We start from the raw sequence: 19932 nt of genomic DNA, 5'->3' as shown, positions 1-19932 counted from the left end.
GCCCCCGTCCAAAAAAAAAAAATACATGAAGAGACTTTTTTATGTTTGTTTGTTTGTTTGTTTGTTTGTTTTCCTGGATCTTGGAACGACTGACGGTGATGGAACGTGAATATCCAAACAGCCGTAAGTCGCTGTGATTTGCATGAAGTTAAGAAACCACAACAACAACGGCAACGGAAACGTCGCTAAACAGTTTAATGAATAATATAATGGCTGTGCATGTGCGTAATAGTATCCTAAGTGCATTTATTTGCCGTCCCTTGTAAAACAACAACGAGAAATGTGGAAAACGTGGACCACGACGGACAACTTTTTATTCAGATTCGAGACGGATTGGGATTGTTTATTTATACACGACCCCACAAGCTGCAAGCTTAATTACTTATCGTGTTTAATTAAATAAAGGTTACTTACTTACTTACTTACGGTTCTGTCAAAGAGAGACAACTTGAACTATATAAATGACTTAAGAATATCGCGAGATTTGTAGGTAAAATATAAATTCATTTTTTAATCGACGTTGTCCTTGGCGTCGCCGTCGTAGTTACTTAAACTCCCTAATACAATTAACTACAACCGACTCTTGGTAGCTTTTACATCTGCTTTGGATTGTACTGTCGTTCAGTTGGTCTCAATAGGCGAATCTTTGCTGACGTCATTGTTTACATTTTTCCTCATTTGCATACGACTTCACTCATAGAAGCCGTAGCCGTATATATGAACTAACCGGAAAGGTTGATAAAGCTGATTAAGTTGAGCAATTTGTGCAACTTTCAGCTCTTTGCAAGCAAAATTGAAGGAAATATCAGCCATCAAAAACTGAAAAATTGCTGTGTGGCAAAAAAGTTAATGAGCCATACATTTCTCTGTAAAATTTCGACTTTTTAGAAGAGAATTTCCCCGAAACCATTCCGTGTATTGGACTCAAATTTTCAGAGGTAACTGAAACTGTTATGCCCTTTCAATATTCAGAGTTCTTCTTTGATTAGCGTCATCAGATAGCGATAAGCAAATGCTAATGAGGCAAAAAGTGTAAACAAAGAGTCGCCTATAAGCGGAAAGACACATGAATTTACAATTTATTCTTTTAGTCATTAAAAACAAAGCAAAAACCACCGAAAAAAGAACTGACGTCAGTTTGTCCTGCGTCTCTCCTGTTACGTTGACAATGAATTTCGTCATAACATTGTCAAAGTAGTCTGCAGATCGTCTCGGCTAGCTACCGCCTCGTAGTTCCACAGCTACTTTGACAATGTTATGACGAAATGTATGATCAATAACAGGGCAGACGTATGAAAAACTGACGTCAATTTGTTAACTGTCTTCTAATAGGAGATTATCAACTACAGTCGAACCCCTATTAAGTGGCCACTCTCAGGGAAATGGGAGGTGGCGCTTTTTAGGGGTTGACCGCTTTAATAGGGGTCCGCGTGAATCGAATATTTTTCACCGTCAGGTTAGCATATAATCACGTCAAGACAACCATAAGAAACGTGTGTTTGAATATATTTATTAGTCGGCAAATTCTATTTCAGACTCTGATAATTCATCGCTAGGGGTGTCCTGGGGTGCCATGAGGCCCCCCCCCCCTTCTCCCCTCCCCTCCCCACACTTTTGTAAGCCGGTTTTAAGCAAACAACTTACAACAGGTAACATAAGATAAGATGAGATAACTTTATTTATACACGGTTTTTCCATCAGTCAATTAAGTTACTGGACTATCTACCGATTTACCTAGCTGCAACAACAATTCAAATTTTAAAAAAATGCTTTTCATGGAGGCCGTGTCTAAAAAACTACTTAAAATTAAGATATTACTTAAAACTATGGCAACTTAATTTAGATTTGAAATCGATCTGTGAAGATACTTGTCTAAGGTCTATAGGTCCGCTATACGAAAAACCTCTCTAAGATAATCAGTTCGAGGTTATGGAAGAACTAATTTGTTTTCGGTATTCCTTAAAAGATAAGCACTTACATTGTCACGATATACGAATCTTGATCTTAGATAATCAGGTGTCATACCACGTAGTGTTTTATACATTAGGATAGACTTCTGTTCCAATCTTTGATAGTAGAGTCTTCGCCACCCCAGTGCCCGAAACAAATCATCCATATTACTATCATAGCTCGCAGAAATTGGGGTGCGAGCTGCGTTATTTTGAAGCCTTTGGAGTTTTTCATAAAGGCCCTTGTTACAGTTTCCCCACACTACATAGCAATAATCACAATGTGGTTGAACAAGGCTATTATAAACTTTAATCAAAATATTGAATGGAGTGAGATGCCGAATTCGAGTAATTGCACCAATGGCACAAGCTATCTTCTTAGAGATATTTTCAATATGACACTCCCAGTTTACATTTTGATCGACATAAACTCCAAGGGATTTAGTGGAGACTACTTGCTCTACTGCGTTCTCGTTTATAGTAATCGAGGGACTTTCCATAACTTCTTATAACTTCTGCCTTGATGCAATAAGAAGCTTGTTTGAAACTAAATTGCAAGCTTCTACAGCTTTAGCTCTCATTGGGTATTCTTCTCTCCGTCAGCTTAACTTGGTAACGTCACCAGTACGATGAAGTACGACACAATTAATCCAAAGAGCTGTGGAACCGCAAACAAAACACGCGTAAGTGTAACATATCATAAGTTAACTTTCAGGAGGGTTGGGGGAGGGGGAGGTATGCAGATTCGGGTGGAAGATGCCGATTTATGCTAATCCTCATTCAAGTATTGGTAAAATTTTCGTTCTTTTTTTTTTTCTCTCTCTCTCTCTGGAAACGATCTCCTGAAACACCTGAGATCTGCGAGCTCGCGACCGAAAAGACAGCTCGATTAGTCAGTCCGTTCGTCAGTCAGTCAGTCAGTCAGTCATCAGTCAGTCAGTCATTCAGTCAGTCAGACAGTCAGTCAGTCAGTCAGTCAGTCAATTATCAGTCAGTCAGTCAGTCAGTCAATCAGTCAATCAGTCAATCCGTCAATCAGTCAATCCGTCAATCAGTCAATCAGTCAATCAGTCAATCAGTCAATCAGTCAATCAGTCAATCAGTCAATCAGTCAATCAGTCAATCAGTCAATCAGTCAATCAGTCAATCAGTCAATCAGTCGGTCAGTCAGTCAGTCATAAGTCAGCCAGCCAGTCAGTCAGTCAGTCAGATAATCAGTCAGTCAGTCAATCAGTCAATCAGACAATCAGTCAATCAGTCAATCAGTCAATCAGTCAATCAGTCAATCAGTCAATCAGTCAATCAGTCAATCAGTCAATCAGTCAATCAGTCAATCAGTCAATCAGTCAATCAGTCAATCAGTCAATCAGTCAATCAGTCAATCAGTCAATCAGTCAATCAGTCAATCAGTCAATCAGTCAATCAGTCAATCAGTCAATCAGTCAATCAGTCAATCAGTCAATCAGTCAATCAGTCAATCAGTCAATCAGTCAGTCCGTTCGTCAGTCAGTCAGTCAGTCAGTCATCAGTCAGTCAGTCATTCAGTCAGTCAGACAGTCAGTCAGTCAGTCAGTCAATTATCAGTCAATCAGTCAATCAGTCAATCAGTCAATCAGTCAATCAGTCAATCAGTCAATCAGTCAATCAGTCAATCAGTCAATCAGTCAATCAGTCAATCAGTCAATCAGTCAATCAGTCAATCGGTCAGTCAGTCAATCGGTCAGTCAGTCATCACTAGTCAGTCAGCCAATCAATCAATCAATCAATCAATCAGTAAGTCAGTCAGTCAGTCCTGCATTGCTAAATAAAATGATGATAACTAAGTTGTTGACTACTAAATAACATGATGATGATGATGATGATGATGAGTTAGTCAATCAATCAATCAATCAAGTAGGAAGTAAGTCGGTCAGTCAGTCAGCCAAGTCAGTCAGTCAGTCAGTCATTCAGTCATTCAGTCATTCAGTCATTCAGTCATTCAGTCATTCAGTCATTCAGTCATTCAGTCATTCAGTCATTCAGTCATTCAGTCATTCAGTCATTCAGTCATTCAGTCATTCAGTCATTCAGTCATTCAGTCATTCAGTCATTCAGTCGGTCGGTCGGTCGATCGGTCTGTCGGTTAATCAATCAATCAATCAATCAAACAATCAATCAATCAGTTAAGTAAATAGGTAAAACAGCAAGCAAGCACTCCAAAAAGAACAAAAATCAGGACAGCGGCAGTCACTCGAAACTGCTTGAAGAGTCAAGCGGAGTTATTCCAGTTTCAAGTCATGAAAACACAGAAACAAAGAACGTATCTATTTATGTATTGTTTCTTTGTATTGTCTCTACTGTTTGTTGGTATTGTTATGTATGCTGTGTAGCGTTTCGCTCAGATGTGCAGTATAGTGTCTTGAAACTCAAAACTCGAAACTACATACTCCCGGCTCCTGATTTTCTTTTCAAGTTGAAAAATCCTATTTAAATTAAGCTTTGAAGCCCCTCCTCAAACGCCCTGTCAATGTAGTAATGTAGTAATGTAGTAATGTAGTATTTCTCAAGGCTTTTACCGGTGAAAATAATTTATTAGTTATATTTCTGAAGGTATAAATGGCAATGAAACCAGATATAGCACACAGTTGGGTTTTGACGTCCTGAATATTTTAAACTAGAATAGCGTCGCGCACAAATGGCGTCACGAAAATTTAATCCCCGGTGTGACTCAGACAAACAAACCATTTCATGCGTTACTTCTTTGAAAGCGACGTATGGGACAACGGCGCTCGCGAGCGCTGCAGCTCAATACTCAGTGAGCAATTTCGCGCGCTGATGGCCTCAAATGTTAGAGAAAACTCCCAACACGTACCTTGGAATAATAATAATACAGAGATTGAAAGAGGGCGGCAAAGTATGATGGTAAATACAAAGGCTGTTTATGCGTCGTTACGTCCTTATTAGATCTTAGTAGATCATACGATTATACTCGACATCCAGGTGTATTACTTACAAGAAAGCCAGCAAGCCAGCAAAGAAATGCCATAGATTCGATCCGATTGGTTGCCTTGCCGTGATGAAATTGGCCCACTCTGTCTTGGCATATACAAAGACAGTTTTAGCCCGTGCTATTTATGTTACACGTATCGGACCATATTTATCTATGAAATATATGCAGTTGAGGCCTGCTAACAGTCACAGATTCGTTTATGTGGTCGAATAAATGGCTCTATTAAAATCTAGGTCCTCTATATTGCACAGTAAACCTAATTCTGCCATGCATTTGGAATTGTCTCAGGGATAATAATTATGTCCTCCTGTTCTATCGTATTTGCTTGAGTGGACGGCTCAGGTTGTACAAATTTGGGAATTTTTGGCAATAGGTCAGCTGATAAGTCTTCTCTTAAGGCCACGATTAACAATGGATAAGATTCTTCCGATCCATCGTAATACGTTTCCCTGTGAAGTATTCTAATCGGCTAGTCACAACCGCCGCGCTAAAAGTTCTCGACTTCTAATTTCTGATGGTTTCTAGATCTGTCCGACTGTCACTGCAGCTTTGTAAGATCCTGGAGCAATTTGTGACATTCAGGCTCTTTTTTGGACACCTTGAATCCGTTTTACATTACCCACGGCAGCAGTGTTTGCTTTCTAACATTATTTAAGCTAAGCAAGAACCTAGACCACCAATCCTTCTTTTTTGCCTGATTTTCTGGTTCAGAATACAACGCGCCCATAACAAAACCTTCTACCGGACTGTAATTCTTGTCTGTGTCATGTGTGGGGTCTCTGGTGACGTAATCTATTTTCAAAAACTGTGCGCGACGCTACTGATACTTCTGACAGGTCACGTGGCATGTCACGTGACGTTTAGCGGAAAATAGCCACTATTTGAGGAATTAATGAGTTGCCAGTAATCGGATACCCGTGTTTGCGCGAAGAACTGTGGGATCGTCAGGGGGCAAATATCGCTAGTCGCTCAAAGGAAATGTATGGCGAAGAGTCGTTTCGAGGTACAACAAAACGATTTTTGAGAGAGATCAACGCTTTTTCGCCGTCGTTTTTACCGCGAATGGATTTGGGCAATGTTGATATGTGGAATATGTAAGTTTTTGTTTGAATAACCGTGAAATATGTGACAAAATCTACCGATAAACTCCGCTGCTTGCGTGAGGTTTATTGCGAAATTTACATCGCGTAATGGTCTGAAAATATTACAAAATTAATTAGGTATAAATCGAGAAGAAATAACCCAGTAAAGCCTTTTAAGTTGTGTACAGGCTACTTTTGGCTTATTTGAAAGTTCAGTCATGCAAATAGTACTGGAAATGAGCGCGGTGGCGATCATTGTACTGTCTGGGGTTGATTTAATGACAAATGAGTCCTCGCGACTCATGCTGTGTGGCTACTGTGTTGCTCAAAGCCTTTGTTTTACTTTTACAAGCACGTATTTCAGTAATTTTCCTTTTCTATAACAGATCAAGGGTGGCTCCTTGAATATATCTCGGAGTATTTGTATTTAAAATTGCCATTTGTGCGTGATTCTGCTTTCCAAAGTTTGGTATTGACGGTTGAGTGAAATTGCCCGACACAAAGGGTAGTAGTTCCTTCTGCAATTTTCGATTTCTGTTTTAGAGCTTCTTTTTTGTCTTTATATTTAACTTCTTGGAGGGTCTTTTCTACCATTTGTTCCGGGTAGCCTCTCGAGATCAGGCGTGTATTGAAATTTTCAATATTCTCTTCAATGTATTTCACAATCACGCAGGCAAGAGGGAGTTTATCGGTAAATTTTATCATTTATTTCACGGTTATTCAAACAAAAACTTACATTTTCCATGTATCAACATTGCGAAAATCCATTTGCGATAAAACAACGGCGAAAAAGCGTTGATCTCTCTCCAAAACCATGTTTTTGGGCGTCGAAACAACATTGCGCCATATATTTCCTTCTAGCGACTTGCAATGTTTGCCCCCTGACGATCCCAGAGTTCTTTACGCAAACATGGGTATCTGATTACTGGCAACTCATTCATTGGTGGCGGTTTTTAGTAATAACATCCTGCAAAACCGCGTTAGAGATGCAGATCAATTATTACCATCCTCTCACGTTTGGAATGACCGTCCCTCTTTTCACAGAAACATTTTATAGGGTGAAAGGTACTTTTTTCAACAAAATTCGACTTTTGATCATTTATATCTTCCATAAACGAAATCAAGGGAGATCATTCCAAACGTAGCAAGGTAGATAATTTAAATTTGCATCGCAAACACTCATTTATTGACCGATAGCATGAAAATTCGCCACCAATTCGCCGATTTACCAAATTTTAACAAAATGATCAAATGACATGTCGCGTGAGTTTTTTAATCAGGGAAAAGTTCAGCTTGGTAAAACAAATATAACAAGAGATATAGTTGCCCAGCCATACTTCTACTTTACAGTCCTGACCCAGGCCTTAAACTGCCTGAGTTGCTATTTACAGTCATCATTGTTTGTCAATTGTATACTAACCGTGAGGAACACCGACTTGCTGATGACTGCCAATCCCCCCACAGACAATCCGATGGGATCTCCCCGCAGGTGGGCAAGGAAGAGCATCAACTACACAGAATAAAAACCATTACGATGTAATTAACATTATAATCTATTTCACATCACTGGTTGGAAGACTGGGTCATAGAATATTTTAATTATTAATTGATCAACTGATTCGAAGCGAGAGACAGTGATTTGGCCTCTAATCCTGAACCCGCCTTCATATGTGGGGTGGGTTTGGTATTGGTTCCAGTCCTTGCTCCCAAGGTTTTTATATACTACAATTTTCTTTAAATGAGTTGGCCTGCGAGGATTGGTAAGATGGACTCATCAAGAATCTTCGAGAGGCTAACAATGTTATCGGGCACTCTATTGGAAAAAAAAATTGATGCACCTTTTTTCTTTATTTCCTTTTTGCTTTCACAAAGTTATATATACAATGTTTAGAAATTACTGTTGCATTTGCCCCATATTGTTAACGCTATTATTTTGGTCATTGTTTGTAAGGGTATGTGTTCGGCTCGACCCCTGATGATCATTAAAACACCCTTTTCGTTTCCAGCACGTACCTCAGTGTTTTCTTTTATGTCTTCGACAGAAACCTTAGATTTCTGTAAGGTCTCATAGAAACTGTGAGCCTGCATGTAAAAAGTTTGGGAAAATAAGCCGACTTTAAAATATAATGCAACATAATTTTGGTGTCTTACAACACTTAAAAACTTACTGTTGCCATAGTTAATAGAGGGGACTGGTTATAAATTACGAAGCAAGGCAAACATCAAAGGAGTAAACAAAGATGCCAAGATTTATGTTGGAAGGTCCACGACCGTGCACAGTCTTTTGTTTTGTGCTCATACACTATGCATAAATTACGTAACCAACACGTTTCTATTGGTTAGTTCCTCAGTACGGAGTAAGCAGCTGTTGTGTTTTGTGCACGGTCAAGGCTAAAAAGGGAACAAAAACATAGTATGCTGTTGCCTTATAACACGAAAAAGGAACGTTGCGTGTACACCTGGACTGAAGTGATTTATGAGCAGATAGTCCGAGATCCAAGGAAGTTCAATCTACATTACTATGACAACGTGATAAGGGGCAAAAAATACTCTATTTTTAACGAGTGATAGCTCATACACCAAAGGCGGGAGTGAATGGAGTCATCAGACAAATTAGTGGTCGATCGGTTGGTCGTCCGTCAACTCCCGCTGTTAATATAGTCTGTCAGCGGGTGATTAACGTGATAGCATAATTAGAGAGAGCTATAGGAGTGACCAGATAATGCAAACGAGCAGGCGGTAGGTCGTTCTTGTGGGCCGAATGATTACTGTAAAATTTATGCTGTTTCACGCAACATACAACTCCTCAAAAGCTTTTTGACAACCCTTGTCAAATGTATGATATGAACATGTCCGTTTCAAGACCTGATTAATTGATAAGGCTGAAATAGGTTATAATACAAACTACAGCTGGGTGCGTCGGTTTCACAGCAACAGCAACAACAAAACATAAACATTTACTATAATACCCAGAGCTGTACCGAGTTCCATTTTCATCGTACACACTTTCTGAGTAAAAATTTGCGGTGCTGTACACATTTTCGTTTTCGTGCCGAACGTGTTGACTTTACTCAGGGTTAAATGGCATATTTACTTTTGATCTCGTTTTCTCGATAATCATGATTTATATACAAACGATTACTTTCTTTAAAATTTGCATTGCATCAAATTTGTCCACGCTGAACCCAATAAAAAAAATTAATAACAACAACAACAACAACAATAATAATAATAATAATAATAATAATAATAATAATAATAATAATAAGGAAATGGCACTTAAAAAGGGAAGCAGTATAAAGGAAATTCATTAGTGTTCTGCTCTGCAAGATATTAAATAGAAATTTCTAAAAAGGAAACAGTGTAAATGTAAAATAAATGGATGCAATTTCATATAAATCTGCTGGAAATCACTTTGAGGCTTTTAATCGCCCCATAGATATGCCGACGCAAATCAAAATGAATAAATTAAAGACAAATGATTATACCTCTGATGGCTGTGGCTTACAGAAAAAGGTATTTTATATCAAAGCTTTTTTTTAGTTTTGCTTTTTGATGATTATCTATGGCATAATACACTTAATTTACGGACTATAGCTTAAAGAAAAAAAAAACATTTATGTACTAGGTTTTAAAACATTTGGAAATTTCTGGTACAGTGCAAAGCCAAAAAAGACCACTAAAAAATGCCGATTAAAAGTACAACTCCGACAAACTTTGAATCCTAGATGGCACAAATCCGCAATATAATTAAAGTAGATAAAATATCTCTTTACCTTCTCGTTAACGCGGCTTCCAAACATGAAAACAACCCCTAGCAAAGTCGCTATACACAAACTCCAGTAGAGGTAGCTGATAATAACGATGGTGTCTTTTTGGCTGCTTGCCGACTCGATGAGTTGATGGAAGCTGATGCACAAAAGCGGTATGTCCAGTGAAACGATTACAAAGAGGAGCGGCGAGAACACAGCATTAGCCAGCTCTACCATCTCACAAAGCTTCAGGTGTTCCCGCCTCAGGTGTGCTATGGTGAAAGAGGGGATGGATTCCTTGGACATTTTATTTTGCAGAGTTTCGAACGTCTTTTCCAGGAGCATGGAGGTGATGCAGATGATCATGGCTGGAAGAATCCAAGCGAAGGAGTCGAAAGTCCCAAAGACCACTTCCATCACTCGCACTGCCAAGTACGTATCTGAGTTTGGATACCATGGTGGGAAAATAGAGATTATACCTCTATAGCAGACACTGAAATAGGTGACGACAACGGTATTGATCAGAACTGCAAGACAACCCAAAGTTAAACCTTTCACTGCTTTTTCCTTCATCCCTTCTAGTACGGGTGCGTTTGTGCCAAAACTGGAAAGAAATCGAGCAAATCTCGATGGTCGTCTGTTTTGCGCTAATGGCAAAACGACCAAGCAAACGGCGGTACTACTTGCGCATTGGACATACCAAATGGTGGTAACCAATAGGAAGAAAAACTTCGGCGTGGATGAGAAACCTATGTGAAAATGACTTATAACACTCAATACCACGAGTAGCCATTGGCCCAGAACGACGAGCGTGCTGAAAAATCGCGAAATGTAGCCTGTTCTTCGGCGACCTATTTCAGCCGGTGCGGTTTCTCCGAAAAACTGCCCAGACAATTTCATGGCGATCAAAATTGGACTGAAGATCGCTGAGAGCTGATTTTGACGATTTGTGTTCATTTCGTTTTCTCTCGGATATTCTTCGGTTGAACCAGTATTATGAGTGTTATTTATAGAACTTTGGCTAATTTCTGGAGGATACACTGCTCGTGATGATAGCATGGCGTTTTCCGAGCTTGAAATGAAGGTTTCTCAGTGTTGAGTTTCGAAGACGTCGTACAATGATGGACGAATTTATTCTGAATATTAAATCTTCAAACAGGTGTTACTCGCAAACTCAATTACACTGCAGAGAACTTGATAATGTTTTGTTATCATATGGAAATCGTTTGCCGTGTTTATTTATTACTGCTGACTATAAAGATCACTACCTTTTGACATAAAACTTAAACCAGCTCGATTCCAATGATTTAGAATAGTTTTTTAAACGAAAGGTTGCTGTCAAAGGACAGTGCTGATTGCTTAACAAATGAACTTGCATAACAACTTAGGGAAGACTCCATCCAAAGTTGACCATTATGGCAGCCGCTGATCTTCATTCAACCAATTACAGTATGGCCAGAGGGTCTCAACAGGATATTGTACATGTTTTAATCTTTTTTTCATGTCTTCCTCTTTGATAAACTGCTTTGGCTGAAATGTTTGGTCGTGGAATTTTTTCCATATTAAATTATTTAGTGTTTGGAGTTACATTCAGAGGAATAAAGAGGTAAGAAAGAAAACTTTGTGTTGAATTCTTATTCGTTTTGTTTGTTTGTTTGTTGTTTGTTGTTTTTCTAAAAATGGAAATTGGGAACTTAAAGCTTCATTTGGTACGTGAAATGAATTTCAATCACTTCTGTTCCTAGGGGTTTAATTAATACTTTATCCTACGTGTTTACTATATATTCCTTATTATACGTAATGTATTAATGGACTCCGAAAGGGTTTGAATCAGTGTATTGGTGGTAGAAAAAACGTTCAAAAGTTATCTTTTTCATTCCCGTTCAATATTTACCAGGTGTAAAGGTGTGTAAAGATATTTTCTAATTGATATTCATGATCAATCGGATGAGAAGGAGCAATTTGCTCCTCGTTACTCTACTCCATAAGGTTTACAATATTACAGTGACTACGGAGTCTTACTAATTTTTTACCTAGTATATATTATGGTAAGAAAAGTTGCGTCGCTGTTTTTTAGTTTGAACAATTTATTAGAGTCAGCAATAGTGTTGCCCTCTTTTTTGGGTCATTTTTCAGTTTCAGTCTTTTGCCTGTATTATTAAGTTACACAGAGAATTATTTTGGCCATTTCCAAGCATAACGACCCCTGGCCATCTTCAAATTGAACCTTACGGCAACAATTCGTGGATTTACAATCACATCTCCTAGTTTATTCCCGGTAAAATTATGATTGCTCAACTCGTTTCTAAGTTGTCTGGTTAAGTAACAGCAAAATAGTTTCCACAGTTTCCGGGCATGAAGAGGTCAGAAAACCAACTTTGCTTAGTGTATAGCTGGTTTGTCAGACGCAAAGTTGTTTCGAAATGTGCTCTTCTGGGTTTGTTGTTTTGCTTTTGTTCTCTTTGGATGTCTCAAACTTCCAATGAACAACAGCTTTAACAAGGCCACATCCTGTAATATTGCAACCCGTGAATGTCCTGCTGAGCACTCCTGAGTTGGAAGCTAAATTCCAAGCTTCTACAACTTTAGCTCTCTTTGGGTATTCTTCTCTCCGTGAGCTTAACTTGGTAACGTCACCAGTACGATGAAGTACGACACAATTAATCCAAAGAGCTATGGAACCAAATAAGGTAAGGTGTAATGCAAGAGACGCTTATATACACGTCAGTTTAAGCTATAAGATAACTTTCAGGTGGGGGTGGGGAAGGGGGTGGGAGTATACAGATTCAGGTGGAAGATGCCGATTTCTGCTAACCCTCAATTCAAGTAGTGGTAAAATTTCCGTTGTGGTTACCTGGCCCAGACATTTTTTTTCTACGGGAAGCGATCTCATGTAACCATGGAAAAAACTGAGGGACTGAGATTCAAGACCGTAAAAAGAGCTTGTTAAACAGGAAGCCTGCAGTCCAAACATTAAATCAACCAGTCCATAAATCAAACGATCGATCGATCGATCAATTAATCAATCAATCAACCAATTAGTATTGTCTCGAAACTCGAATCTCTCGACTCTCGACGTCCGACCCCTGATTCCCGACTCCTGATTTTTTTTAAGATGAAATAGCCTATTTACCCGCTTAAGCTTTGAAGCCCTCCTCAAACGCCCTATCTATATAATGCAGTAATGTAGTATTTCTTATTTACAGTCATAATTTTTTGTCATTTGTATACTAACCGTGAGAAACACCGACTTGCTGATAACCGCCAATCCCCCCACAGACAATCCGATGGGATCTCCCCGCAAGTGGGCAAGGAAGAGCATCAACTACACAAAATAAAAACCATTACGATGCCATTAACATTGTGGTATATTTTACTAGACTGGTCGGTTGACTAGGTCATAAAATATTTCGATGAATTCGAAGTGAGAGAAAATGATTTGAGTTGTATCCTAGACCCGTTTTCATATGTGAGTTGACTGTGGAGTTGGTTAACATCCTTGCTCCGATGGTTTTTTTCTGCTGCAATTTTGTACATGGGTTCGCGAGAGGGGACTACACTTCTGCAGCATTATTTAAATGCAGAAAAATTTTCTGTTTCCTACAAGAGGCTAACGATGTTACTGCGCACTTTGGCAAAGAACCGATGTCATAATTGATGAATATTTTTCTTCTTTTCTTTCTTTTCCCCACAAAGTCATATATATAACATTTAGCGATTACTGTTGCATTTGCACAGTATTGATAACGCTATTGTTTTGTTCATTGTTTGTAAGGGTATGGACCTCGTGTTTCGTTCGACTCCTGATGATGATTGAAAAACCCTTTTCGTTTCCAGCACGTACCTCAGTATGTTCTTTTATGTCTTCGACAGAAAACTTAGATTTCTGTAAGGTTTCATAGAAACTGTGAGCCTGCAAGTAAAAAGTTTCGGGAAATAAGCCGACTTCAAAATATAATGCAGCTTATGGTGTCTTATAACACTTTAAGACTTACTGTTGCCATATAATACGAATAAGGAACATTTAGTTTACATCTGGAGTGAAATGATTTATGAGTAGAGAGTCCCAGATCTAAAGCAGTTCAATCTGCATCACTATGGCAAAGTGATAAGGGGCAAAACATACTCCATTTTTAACGAGTGATAGGATATAGCTAGAGGGAGTTTTAGGAGTGATCCGGGCAGATTTATGCAAATTAGCGGTCAGTCACCTGGTCTTCCGTGAAATCTCGCTGTTAATTTATTCTTTCAGCAGGTGATTAACGTGATAGGGTAGCTATAGGGACCTGGAGTAGTGACCAGATAATGCAAATGAGCAGTCGATCAGTTGGTCGTGTGGGGAATGATTGTTGTGAAAGGTATGCGTTCTCACGCAACATACAACCACTAGAAACCTTTTTGACAAACGTCCTTTTCAAATATCACAGGTTGGGTTAAAGAGCTGATTGGTTGATAAGGCTAAATTACAATGTAACCTATATACAGGGTGCGTCAGTTTTACAGCAAGAATAAAGAGAAACGTTTACTGTAATCCCCAGAGTTGTACCGAGTTTTCAATTCTACGTACACACTGTTTCTGAGTAAACATTTTTGGAGCCGTACACATTTTCGTTTTCGTGCCGAATGTGTTGATCTTACTACGGTGTTTAAAATGACATAATTGCTTTTTGATTTCTTTTTCTCGACAATCATGATGTATACACATACGATTGGTTTCTTTAAAATTTGCTTTGCATCAAATTTGCCCAACCGACCCCAATAAAAAGCCCAAAATAATTAGGAAACTGCACTTAAAAATGGAAGCAATATAAAGGAAATTCATTAGTGTCCTGTTCCACGAGATATTAATACAAATTTTTCAAAAAAAGAAATAGTGTAAATGTTAAATAAATGGAAGCAATTTAATTTAAATCTGCTGAAAATCACTTTGAGGCTTTTTAATCGCCTCAGAGATGTGCCGAAGCAAATGAAAATGAATAAATTAAAGACGAATGTGGCCTACAGTAACATATATTTTATATCCGAGTTTTTTACTTCTGTTTTTTTTTTTTATGAGAATCGTATGGTATAGTATACATAATTAATGACTCTTAATGTACTTACTACGTATATAGTAAAATGTGCAAAACATTAATGCACAAATTTTAAAACATTTTATTTCTGCTACGGTGAAAAAACGAAAGAGGCCACTGAAAAATGCTGATTGAAAGTACAGCTTCGATGCATTTTGAATCGTAGATAGTAAAATCTGATATATAATGAAAGAAGATAAAAGATCTTTTTTTAAGACAGTTAAGACTTGCCTTCTCGTTAACGCGGCTTCCAAACATGAAAACAACCCCTAGCAAAGTCGCTATACACAAACTCCAGTAGAGGTAGCTGATAATAACGATGGTGTCTTTTTGGCTGCTTGCCGACTTGATGAGTTGATGGAAGTTGATACACAAAAGTGGTATGTCTAGTGAAACGATTACAAAGAGGAGCGGCGAGAACACAGCATTAGCCAGCTCTACCATCTCACAAAGCTTCAGGTGTTCCCGCCTCAGGTGTGCTATTGGGAAAGGGTGGATGGATTCCTTTGACATTTTATTTTGCAGAGTTTCGAACGTCTTTTCCAGGAGCATGCAGGTGATGCAGATGATCAAGGCTGGAAGAATCCAAGCGAAGGAGTCGAAAGTCCCAAAGACCATCTCTATCACCCGCACTGCCAAGTACGTATCTGAGTGTGGATACCATGGTGGGAAAATAGAGATTATACCTCTATAGCAGACACTGAAATAGGTGACGACAACGGTATTGATCAGAGCTGCAAGACAACCCAAAGTTAAACCTTTCACTGCTTTTTCCTTCATCCCTTCTAGTTCGGGTGCGTTCGTGCCAAAACTGGAAAGAAATCGAGCAAATCTCGATGGTCGTCTGTTTTGCGCTAATGGCAAAACGACCAAGCAAACGGTGGTGCTACTAGCACATTGGGCATGCCAAATGGTAGTAACCAATAAGAAGAAAAACTCCGGCGTTGTCGAGAAACCTATGTGAAAATGACTTACAACACTCAATACCACGAGTAGCCATTGGCCCAGAACGACGAGCGTGCTGAAGAATCGCGAAATGTAGCATATTCTCAAACGACCTATCTCACCCAGTGCAGTTTCTCCGAAGAACTGCCCCGTCAATTTCATAGCGATCAAAATTGGAGTGAAGATCGCTGACAGCTGACTTTGACGATTTGTGTTCATTTCGTTTTCTCTCGGATATTCTTCGGTTGAACCAGTATTATCAATGTTATTTATAGGCCTTTGGCTAATTTCTAGTGCATACACTGCTTGTGATAGCATGGCGTTTCCTGAGCTTGAAATGAAGGTTTCTTGTCGAGTTTCGAAAACGTCGAACAATGATTGACGAATCTATTTTCAATATTAAAATTCCAAACAGGTGTTACTCGCAAACGCAATTAGTGAACAGAGAAGGAGGGGTTAATAGTGTTTTCTTATCATATGGAAATCCTTTGTAATGTTTACTTATTACTGTTGAAGATCACTACCTTTTGACATAAAACTTGAACCAGCTCGATTTATTTAGAAATTTCTTCAAACTGAAAGGTGGCTGTCAAAAGACAGTACTGATTTGCTAACAAATTAACTTGCATAACAACCCAAGGAAATATCCGTCTAAAGTTGATAATTATGGCAGCCGCTGCGATCTTCTCTCTGGGAATTACAATTTAGCCAAAGTGTCTCTAACAAGATATTGTTTTTAAACTTTTTTCAATTCTCTCTCTTTTATAAACTCCCTGGGCTGAAAATTTTTTGGTCACGGAATTGTCTCCCTGTGCAGTGTTTGAAGTTACATTCAAAGAAATATAAAAGCAAGAAAGAAAACCTTGCACATGTCAAGAAGGTTTATTTTATTTTCTTTTTTTTTTTAAATGGAAACTTGGAACATAAAGCTTCATTTGGTACGCGACATGAATTTAAATCATTTACTACTGTCCCATGAGGATTAATCAACACCTTTTGCCACCCGTTTACATTATTTCTTATTGCGGTGTTTAATGTCATAATGGACTACAAAAAATGAGGTTTGAATAAGTGTGTTTGTTGGAAAATAATGTTCACATATAATTGTTTTCGCATCCGTTCGATTAATATTTACAAGGGGTAATTTTACTGTGTGTAAATTGGATGAAGAAAAGCATTTTGCTGATAGTTACTCTTCTCCGTTAGCTTTAAATTATTACAGTGAGCACGGAACCTTACCTAATTTTTGCACTTTGTGTATTATGTTGCATTGCAAACAAAAGGATGAAAAAAGAAAACAAACAAACAAATAAACAAACAAACAAAGCGTACGTTGTTGTTTGATAGTTTGAATTATTTATACATTCGAGTCAAACTATAGTGCTGCACTCCTTTATATTCGGTCTCTTTTTAGTTTCAGATATGTTGCCTGGATGCTTCAAGGGACACCGTCACCATTTTTAGCAGGATTTTGGAAATCTCAAAAACATATATCGATCCTTGGAAGCTGAACAACAATGCCTTTATTTTGTAGAGCAGTACTCGACAAATGATTAAAACCCATTAGGAAGTAATGATGGCTAAAGCTCCGGCCAAACGATAGCCACATGTCAGCGCAACATATCGCAACATTGTTGGGCGCAACATGTTGCACGCGTTTGGCCACCCTGTTGCGAAGTGTTGCGACATGTTGTGTCTTGTTGGCTCAAATTTGAAAATGGTCAAATTTGAGCCAACAACACCCAACATGTCGCAACACGTCGCAACACACCACAACAGGGTGGTGAAACGCGCGCAAGATGTTGCGTCCAACATTGTTGCGATATGTTGCGTTGACATGTTGCGATCGTTTGGCCGGGGCTTAACGATAGCGGCCATGGAAACCGATTGCGATGTGGAGTTTTGAAAAAGCATCAGGCTGTCAGTTTTTCAAAAGTTCAAGTTTGGCTCAAAAATCGTTGAAATTTTGCCAAATTGATGCTGCACTGTGGACGTTCTTCAAGAAATTGCCTTTAATCATCATTTCGTTAGAGCTAATTAAGTTCTTACTACATAAATTTAGGGATCATTTCGTGAATTTATAACAGTTTTGAGCAAATATACCGTGACAGCGTCTTAATTAGGGTGTACAAAGAATTCTTTTGGCCATCTTTAAACATAACGAACTTTAGCCGTCTTCAGACTGAAAGGCAGCAATTCATGGATTTCCAACCACATCAGATTGGTTAAAGAGTGGAATACAAGTAATATGCACATGCTCAACAAATCAGAATTGGGTCCAAATCCGTTATCTGTTTACGGAAAAGATCACCTTCCTAGTTGGTTCGCCGTAATGAGATTCTGCTGGTGTGCAATTTAGTGTAAATTATTAAAGCCACACCCACACAGGGGGAGGGGCAGATCTAACAGTACCAGCGAGGATATTTATATGGGTAACAAGATTGCAATTCCCCCTCCCCTTTTGCTGGGTAGATACAGGAAACAGAGACAAAACACTGATTATGGTGGCAAAACATAGCAGGGAAGACAGAGCCTATATCCCCTAGAGTAGCGGCGTCTCTAGGGGAACCTATGTTACTAAGGGGACCAAAAGAGGGGACTCCTTCTGGGTGGACAATAGGTCAAATGTTACGATGGCACCATCCTGGAGAGATCCGGACCTATTTCCTTGGAAGTAACATAGCATGGACCAGAAGAGGAGGTGCCCCTTTGGGAGGACAATAGTTCAGATGGTACGATGACACTAACCTGGAGAGATCCGGACCTATTTCCAAGGGTGGCCATAGCACTTACTGTGGGGCAAAGTGCAGCCTAGGTTGCACTTCCCTGCCACGATTGTGTGAGCTAACTGCTAGCCCGAGAGGGGGAGGGGTGAACACAATCACCCCACAGGAAAGAAAAGCAAAGCAGACCTCCATAGCAGTAGGAGGTCTGCCACACACAATAAGATACAAGAAGCATGGTTCTCAATGAATAGTACTAACTAGATTCACAAAGTTATAAATCAATAGATAATGGAATTAACTTAAATGATTGACCCTTTCAGCCCAGTTGTGTAAGCAGCATTGAAATTAAAGTGAGTATTGCTGCTTGGTAGGCAGTAAAGGACGAGAAATTGTGCTAAAAAAATAAGGCCATTTGGGAATCAATCTCTTTCAACCGACTAGTGTTAGTAAATAGGATAAGCCAGTGGGAGGAAATTTGCATGTTGATAATAAGGCTGAAAGGGTCCAAGCAGATCTTATAGTAGACCTAAATTACAACATTAGAATTATCCATGACTAATTTCTTAGGGATAGCTAATAGTGTTTCTTGAGGAGTTCTGATGTAGCGTTCATAACAGTCTGAGCTCCAGCGACCCAGTACCTTGATAAGCCACGAAGGGACACCTGCTGCAGCTGCAGTGGTAGCTGCACCAATACGGATACTGTGTGTGAAATAATGATCAGCAGGTAGGCCACAACCTTGCAGTACAGAACGGAGCTCCTTAGTCAGGGAGGCACGGGAGAGCCACTTGCCATTGGTGAAGGTAAACAAATTTCCTGTAGCAGCTGGTTTACATCGTAGCAGGTAGTCTTTCATAGCCATCACAGAACAGATAGAGGTGGTGGATCTTGCTATAGTTAAGGTACAGCCTTTGCGAAAGGGGTCAGTTGTGGATTGCTTAATGGAAACAAGCATGTGGTTGTGGGATTCATTGTCAGGGATAAAGGTAATATCCATTAGCCAAAGATGGACAGTAGGGTTAAAACTACTGCTATTACAAGTAAATTCACTTGCACGTAGAAAACCAAAAAAGGCTAGGGTGAAGGCAGCCCACAGCATTATCTAGTCTACATTGTAACTTGGGGGGGCGGGGGGGGGGGGGCGGGGGGGATGGGAATAATTGTAAATTGAAACCAAAATTTGAATAGTTATGGGGTGGCGAGTTAATTTGGGAGGCATTTGGGACCGTTTAATGCCAGTGAGGACCTTTTGCAGGCGGCAGAGAAAACGGAGAACGGCCTAGCTTGAATACTAGCTCACAACTGCGACAGGGTCAGAAAACAATGGGATTTTACTAACTGGGGATTGAAGGAGTTGGGAGGGGTATAGCACGCTGAAATCACATGAGAGCATGGTGGAAAATCACTGGGAGCTTTG

At 39.3% G+C, this 19932-nt stretch overlaps 3 protein-coding genes across 3 annotated transcripts; all 3 read right to left on the bottom strand.

Annotated features, from left to right (window-relative positions):
- Positions 1-1786: 1786 nt before the first annotated feature.
- LOC145482815 (uncharacterized) lies at positions 1787-10967 on the bottom strand. Its single transcript, XM_081461458.1, has 4 exons — positions 9797-10967; positions 8034-8102; positions 7441-7530; positions 1787-2607 (listed from the first exon to the last, which is right to left on the bottom strand). Exons 1-4 carry the CDS (start codon positions 10829-10831, stop codon positions 2554-2556), a joined length of 1248 nt encoding a protein of 415 aa, XP_081317584.1. The 5' UTR covers positions 10832-10967; the 3' UTR covers positions 1787-2553.
- A 1161-nt stretch (positions 10968-12128) lies between these two features.
- Positions 12129-16107, bottom strand: LOC145482919 (uncharacterized). The gene is made up of 4 exons (XM_081461563.1): positions 15076-16107; positions 13617-13685; positions 13008-13097; positions 12129-12445 (listed from the first exon to the last, which is right to left on the bottom strand). Exons 1-4 carry the CDS (start codon positions 16105-16107, stop codon positions 12392-12394), a joined length of 1245 nt encoding a protein of 414 aa, XP_081317689.1. The 3' UTR covers positions 12129-12391.
- Positions 16108-18987: 2880 nt separating this feature from the next.
- LOC145480460 (uncharacterized) lies at positions 18988-19614 on the bottom strand. The gene has a single exon (XM_081458715.1). It carries the CDS (start codon positions 19612-19614, stop codon positions 19042-19044), a length of 573 nt encoding a protein of 190 aa, XP_081314841.1. The 3' UTR covers positions 18988-19041.
- Between the last annotated feature and the right edge of the window lie 318 nt (positions 19615-19932).

This window comes from Orbicella franksi, chromosome 3 (assembly GCF_964199315.1).
Source record: "Orbicella franksi chromosome 3, jaOrbFran1.1, whole genome shotgun sequence".
Taxonomy (NCBI): Eukaryota; Metazoa; Cnidaria; class Anthozoa; order Scleractinia; family Merulinidae; genus Orbicella; species Orbicella franksi.
This window is presented reverse-complemented; position numbering and strand designations above follow the sequence as displayed.

Bases quoted from the DNA above. Each gene is read 5' to 3' on its own strand.
- LOC145482815 (XM_081461458.1), bottom strand. From the start codon at position 10,831: ATGCTATCATCACGAGCAGTGTATCCTCCAGAAATTAGCCAAAGTTCT. The intron at 8,103-9,796 runs GTAAAGAGATAT...TTTTACATGCAG, and splicing joins GAAGCCGCGTTAACGAGAAG to GCTCACAGTTTCTATGAGAC. The intron at 7,531-8,033 runs GTACGTGCTGGA...TATTCTGTGTAG, and splicing joins ACATAAAAGAAAACACTGAG to TTGATGCTCTTCCTTGCCCA.
- LOC145482919 (XM_081461563.1), bottom strand. From the start codon at position 16,107: ATGCTATCACAAGCAGTGTATGCACTAGAAATTAGCCAAAGGCCTATA. The intron at 13,098-13,616 runs GTACGTGCTGGA...TATTTTGTGTAG, and splicing joins ACATAAAAGAACATACTGAG to TTGATGCTCTTCCTTGCCCA. The intron at 12,446-13,007 runs GTTAGTATACAA...TTGGTTCCATAG, and splicing joins GCAAGTCGGTGTTTCTCACG to CTCTTTGGATTAATTGTGTC.
- LOC145480460 (XM_081458715.1), bottom strand. From the start codon at position 19,614: ATGCTGTGGGCTGCCTTCACCCTAGCCTTTTTTGGTTTTCTACGTGCA.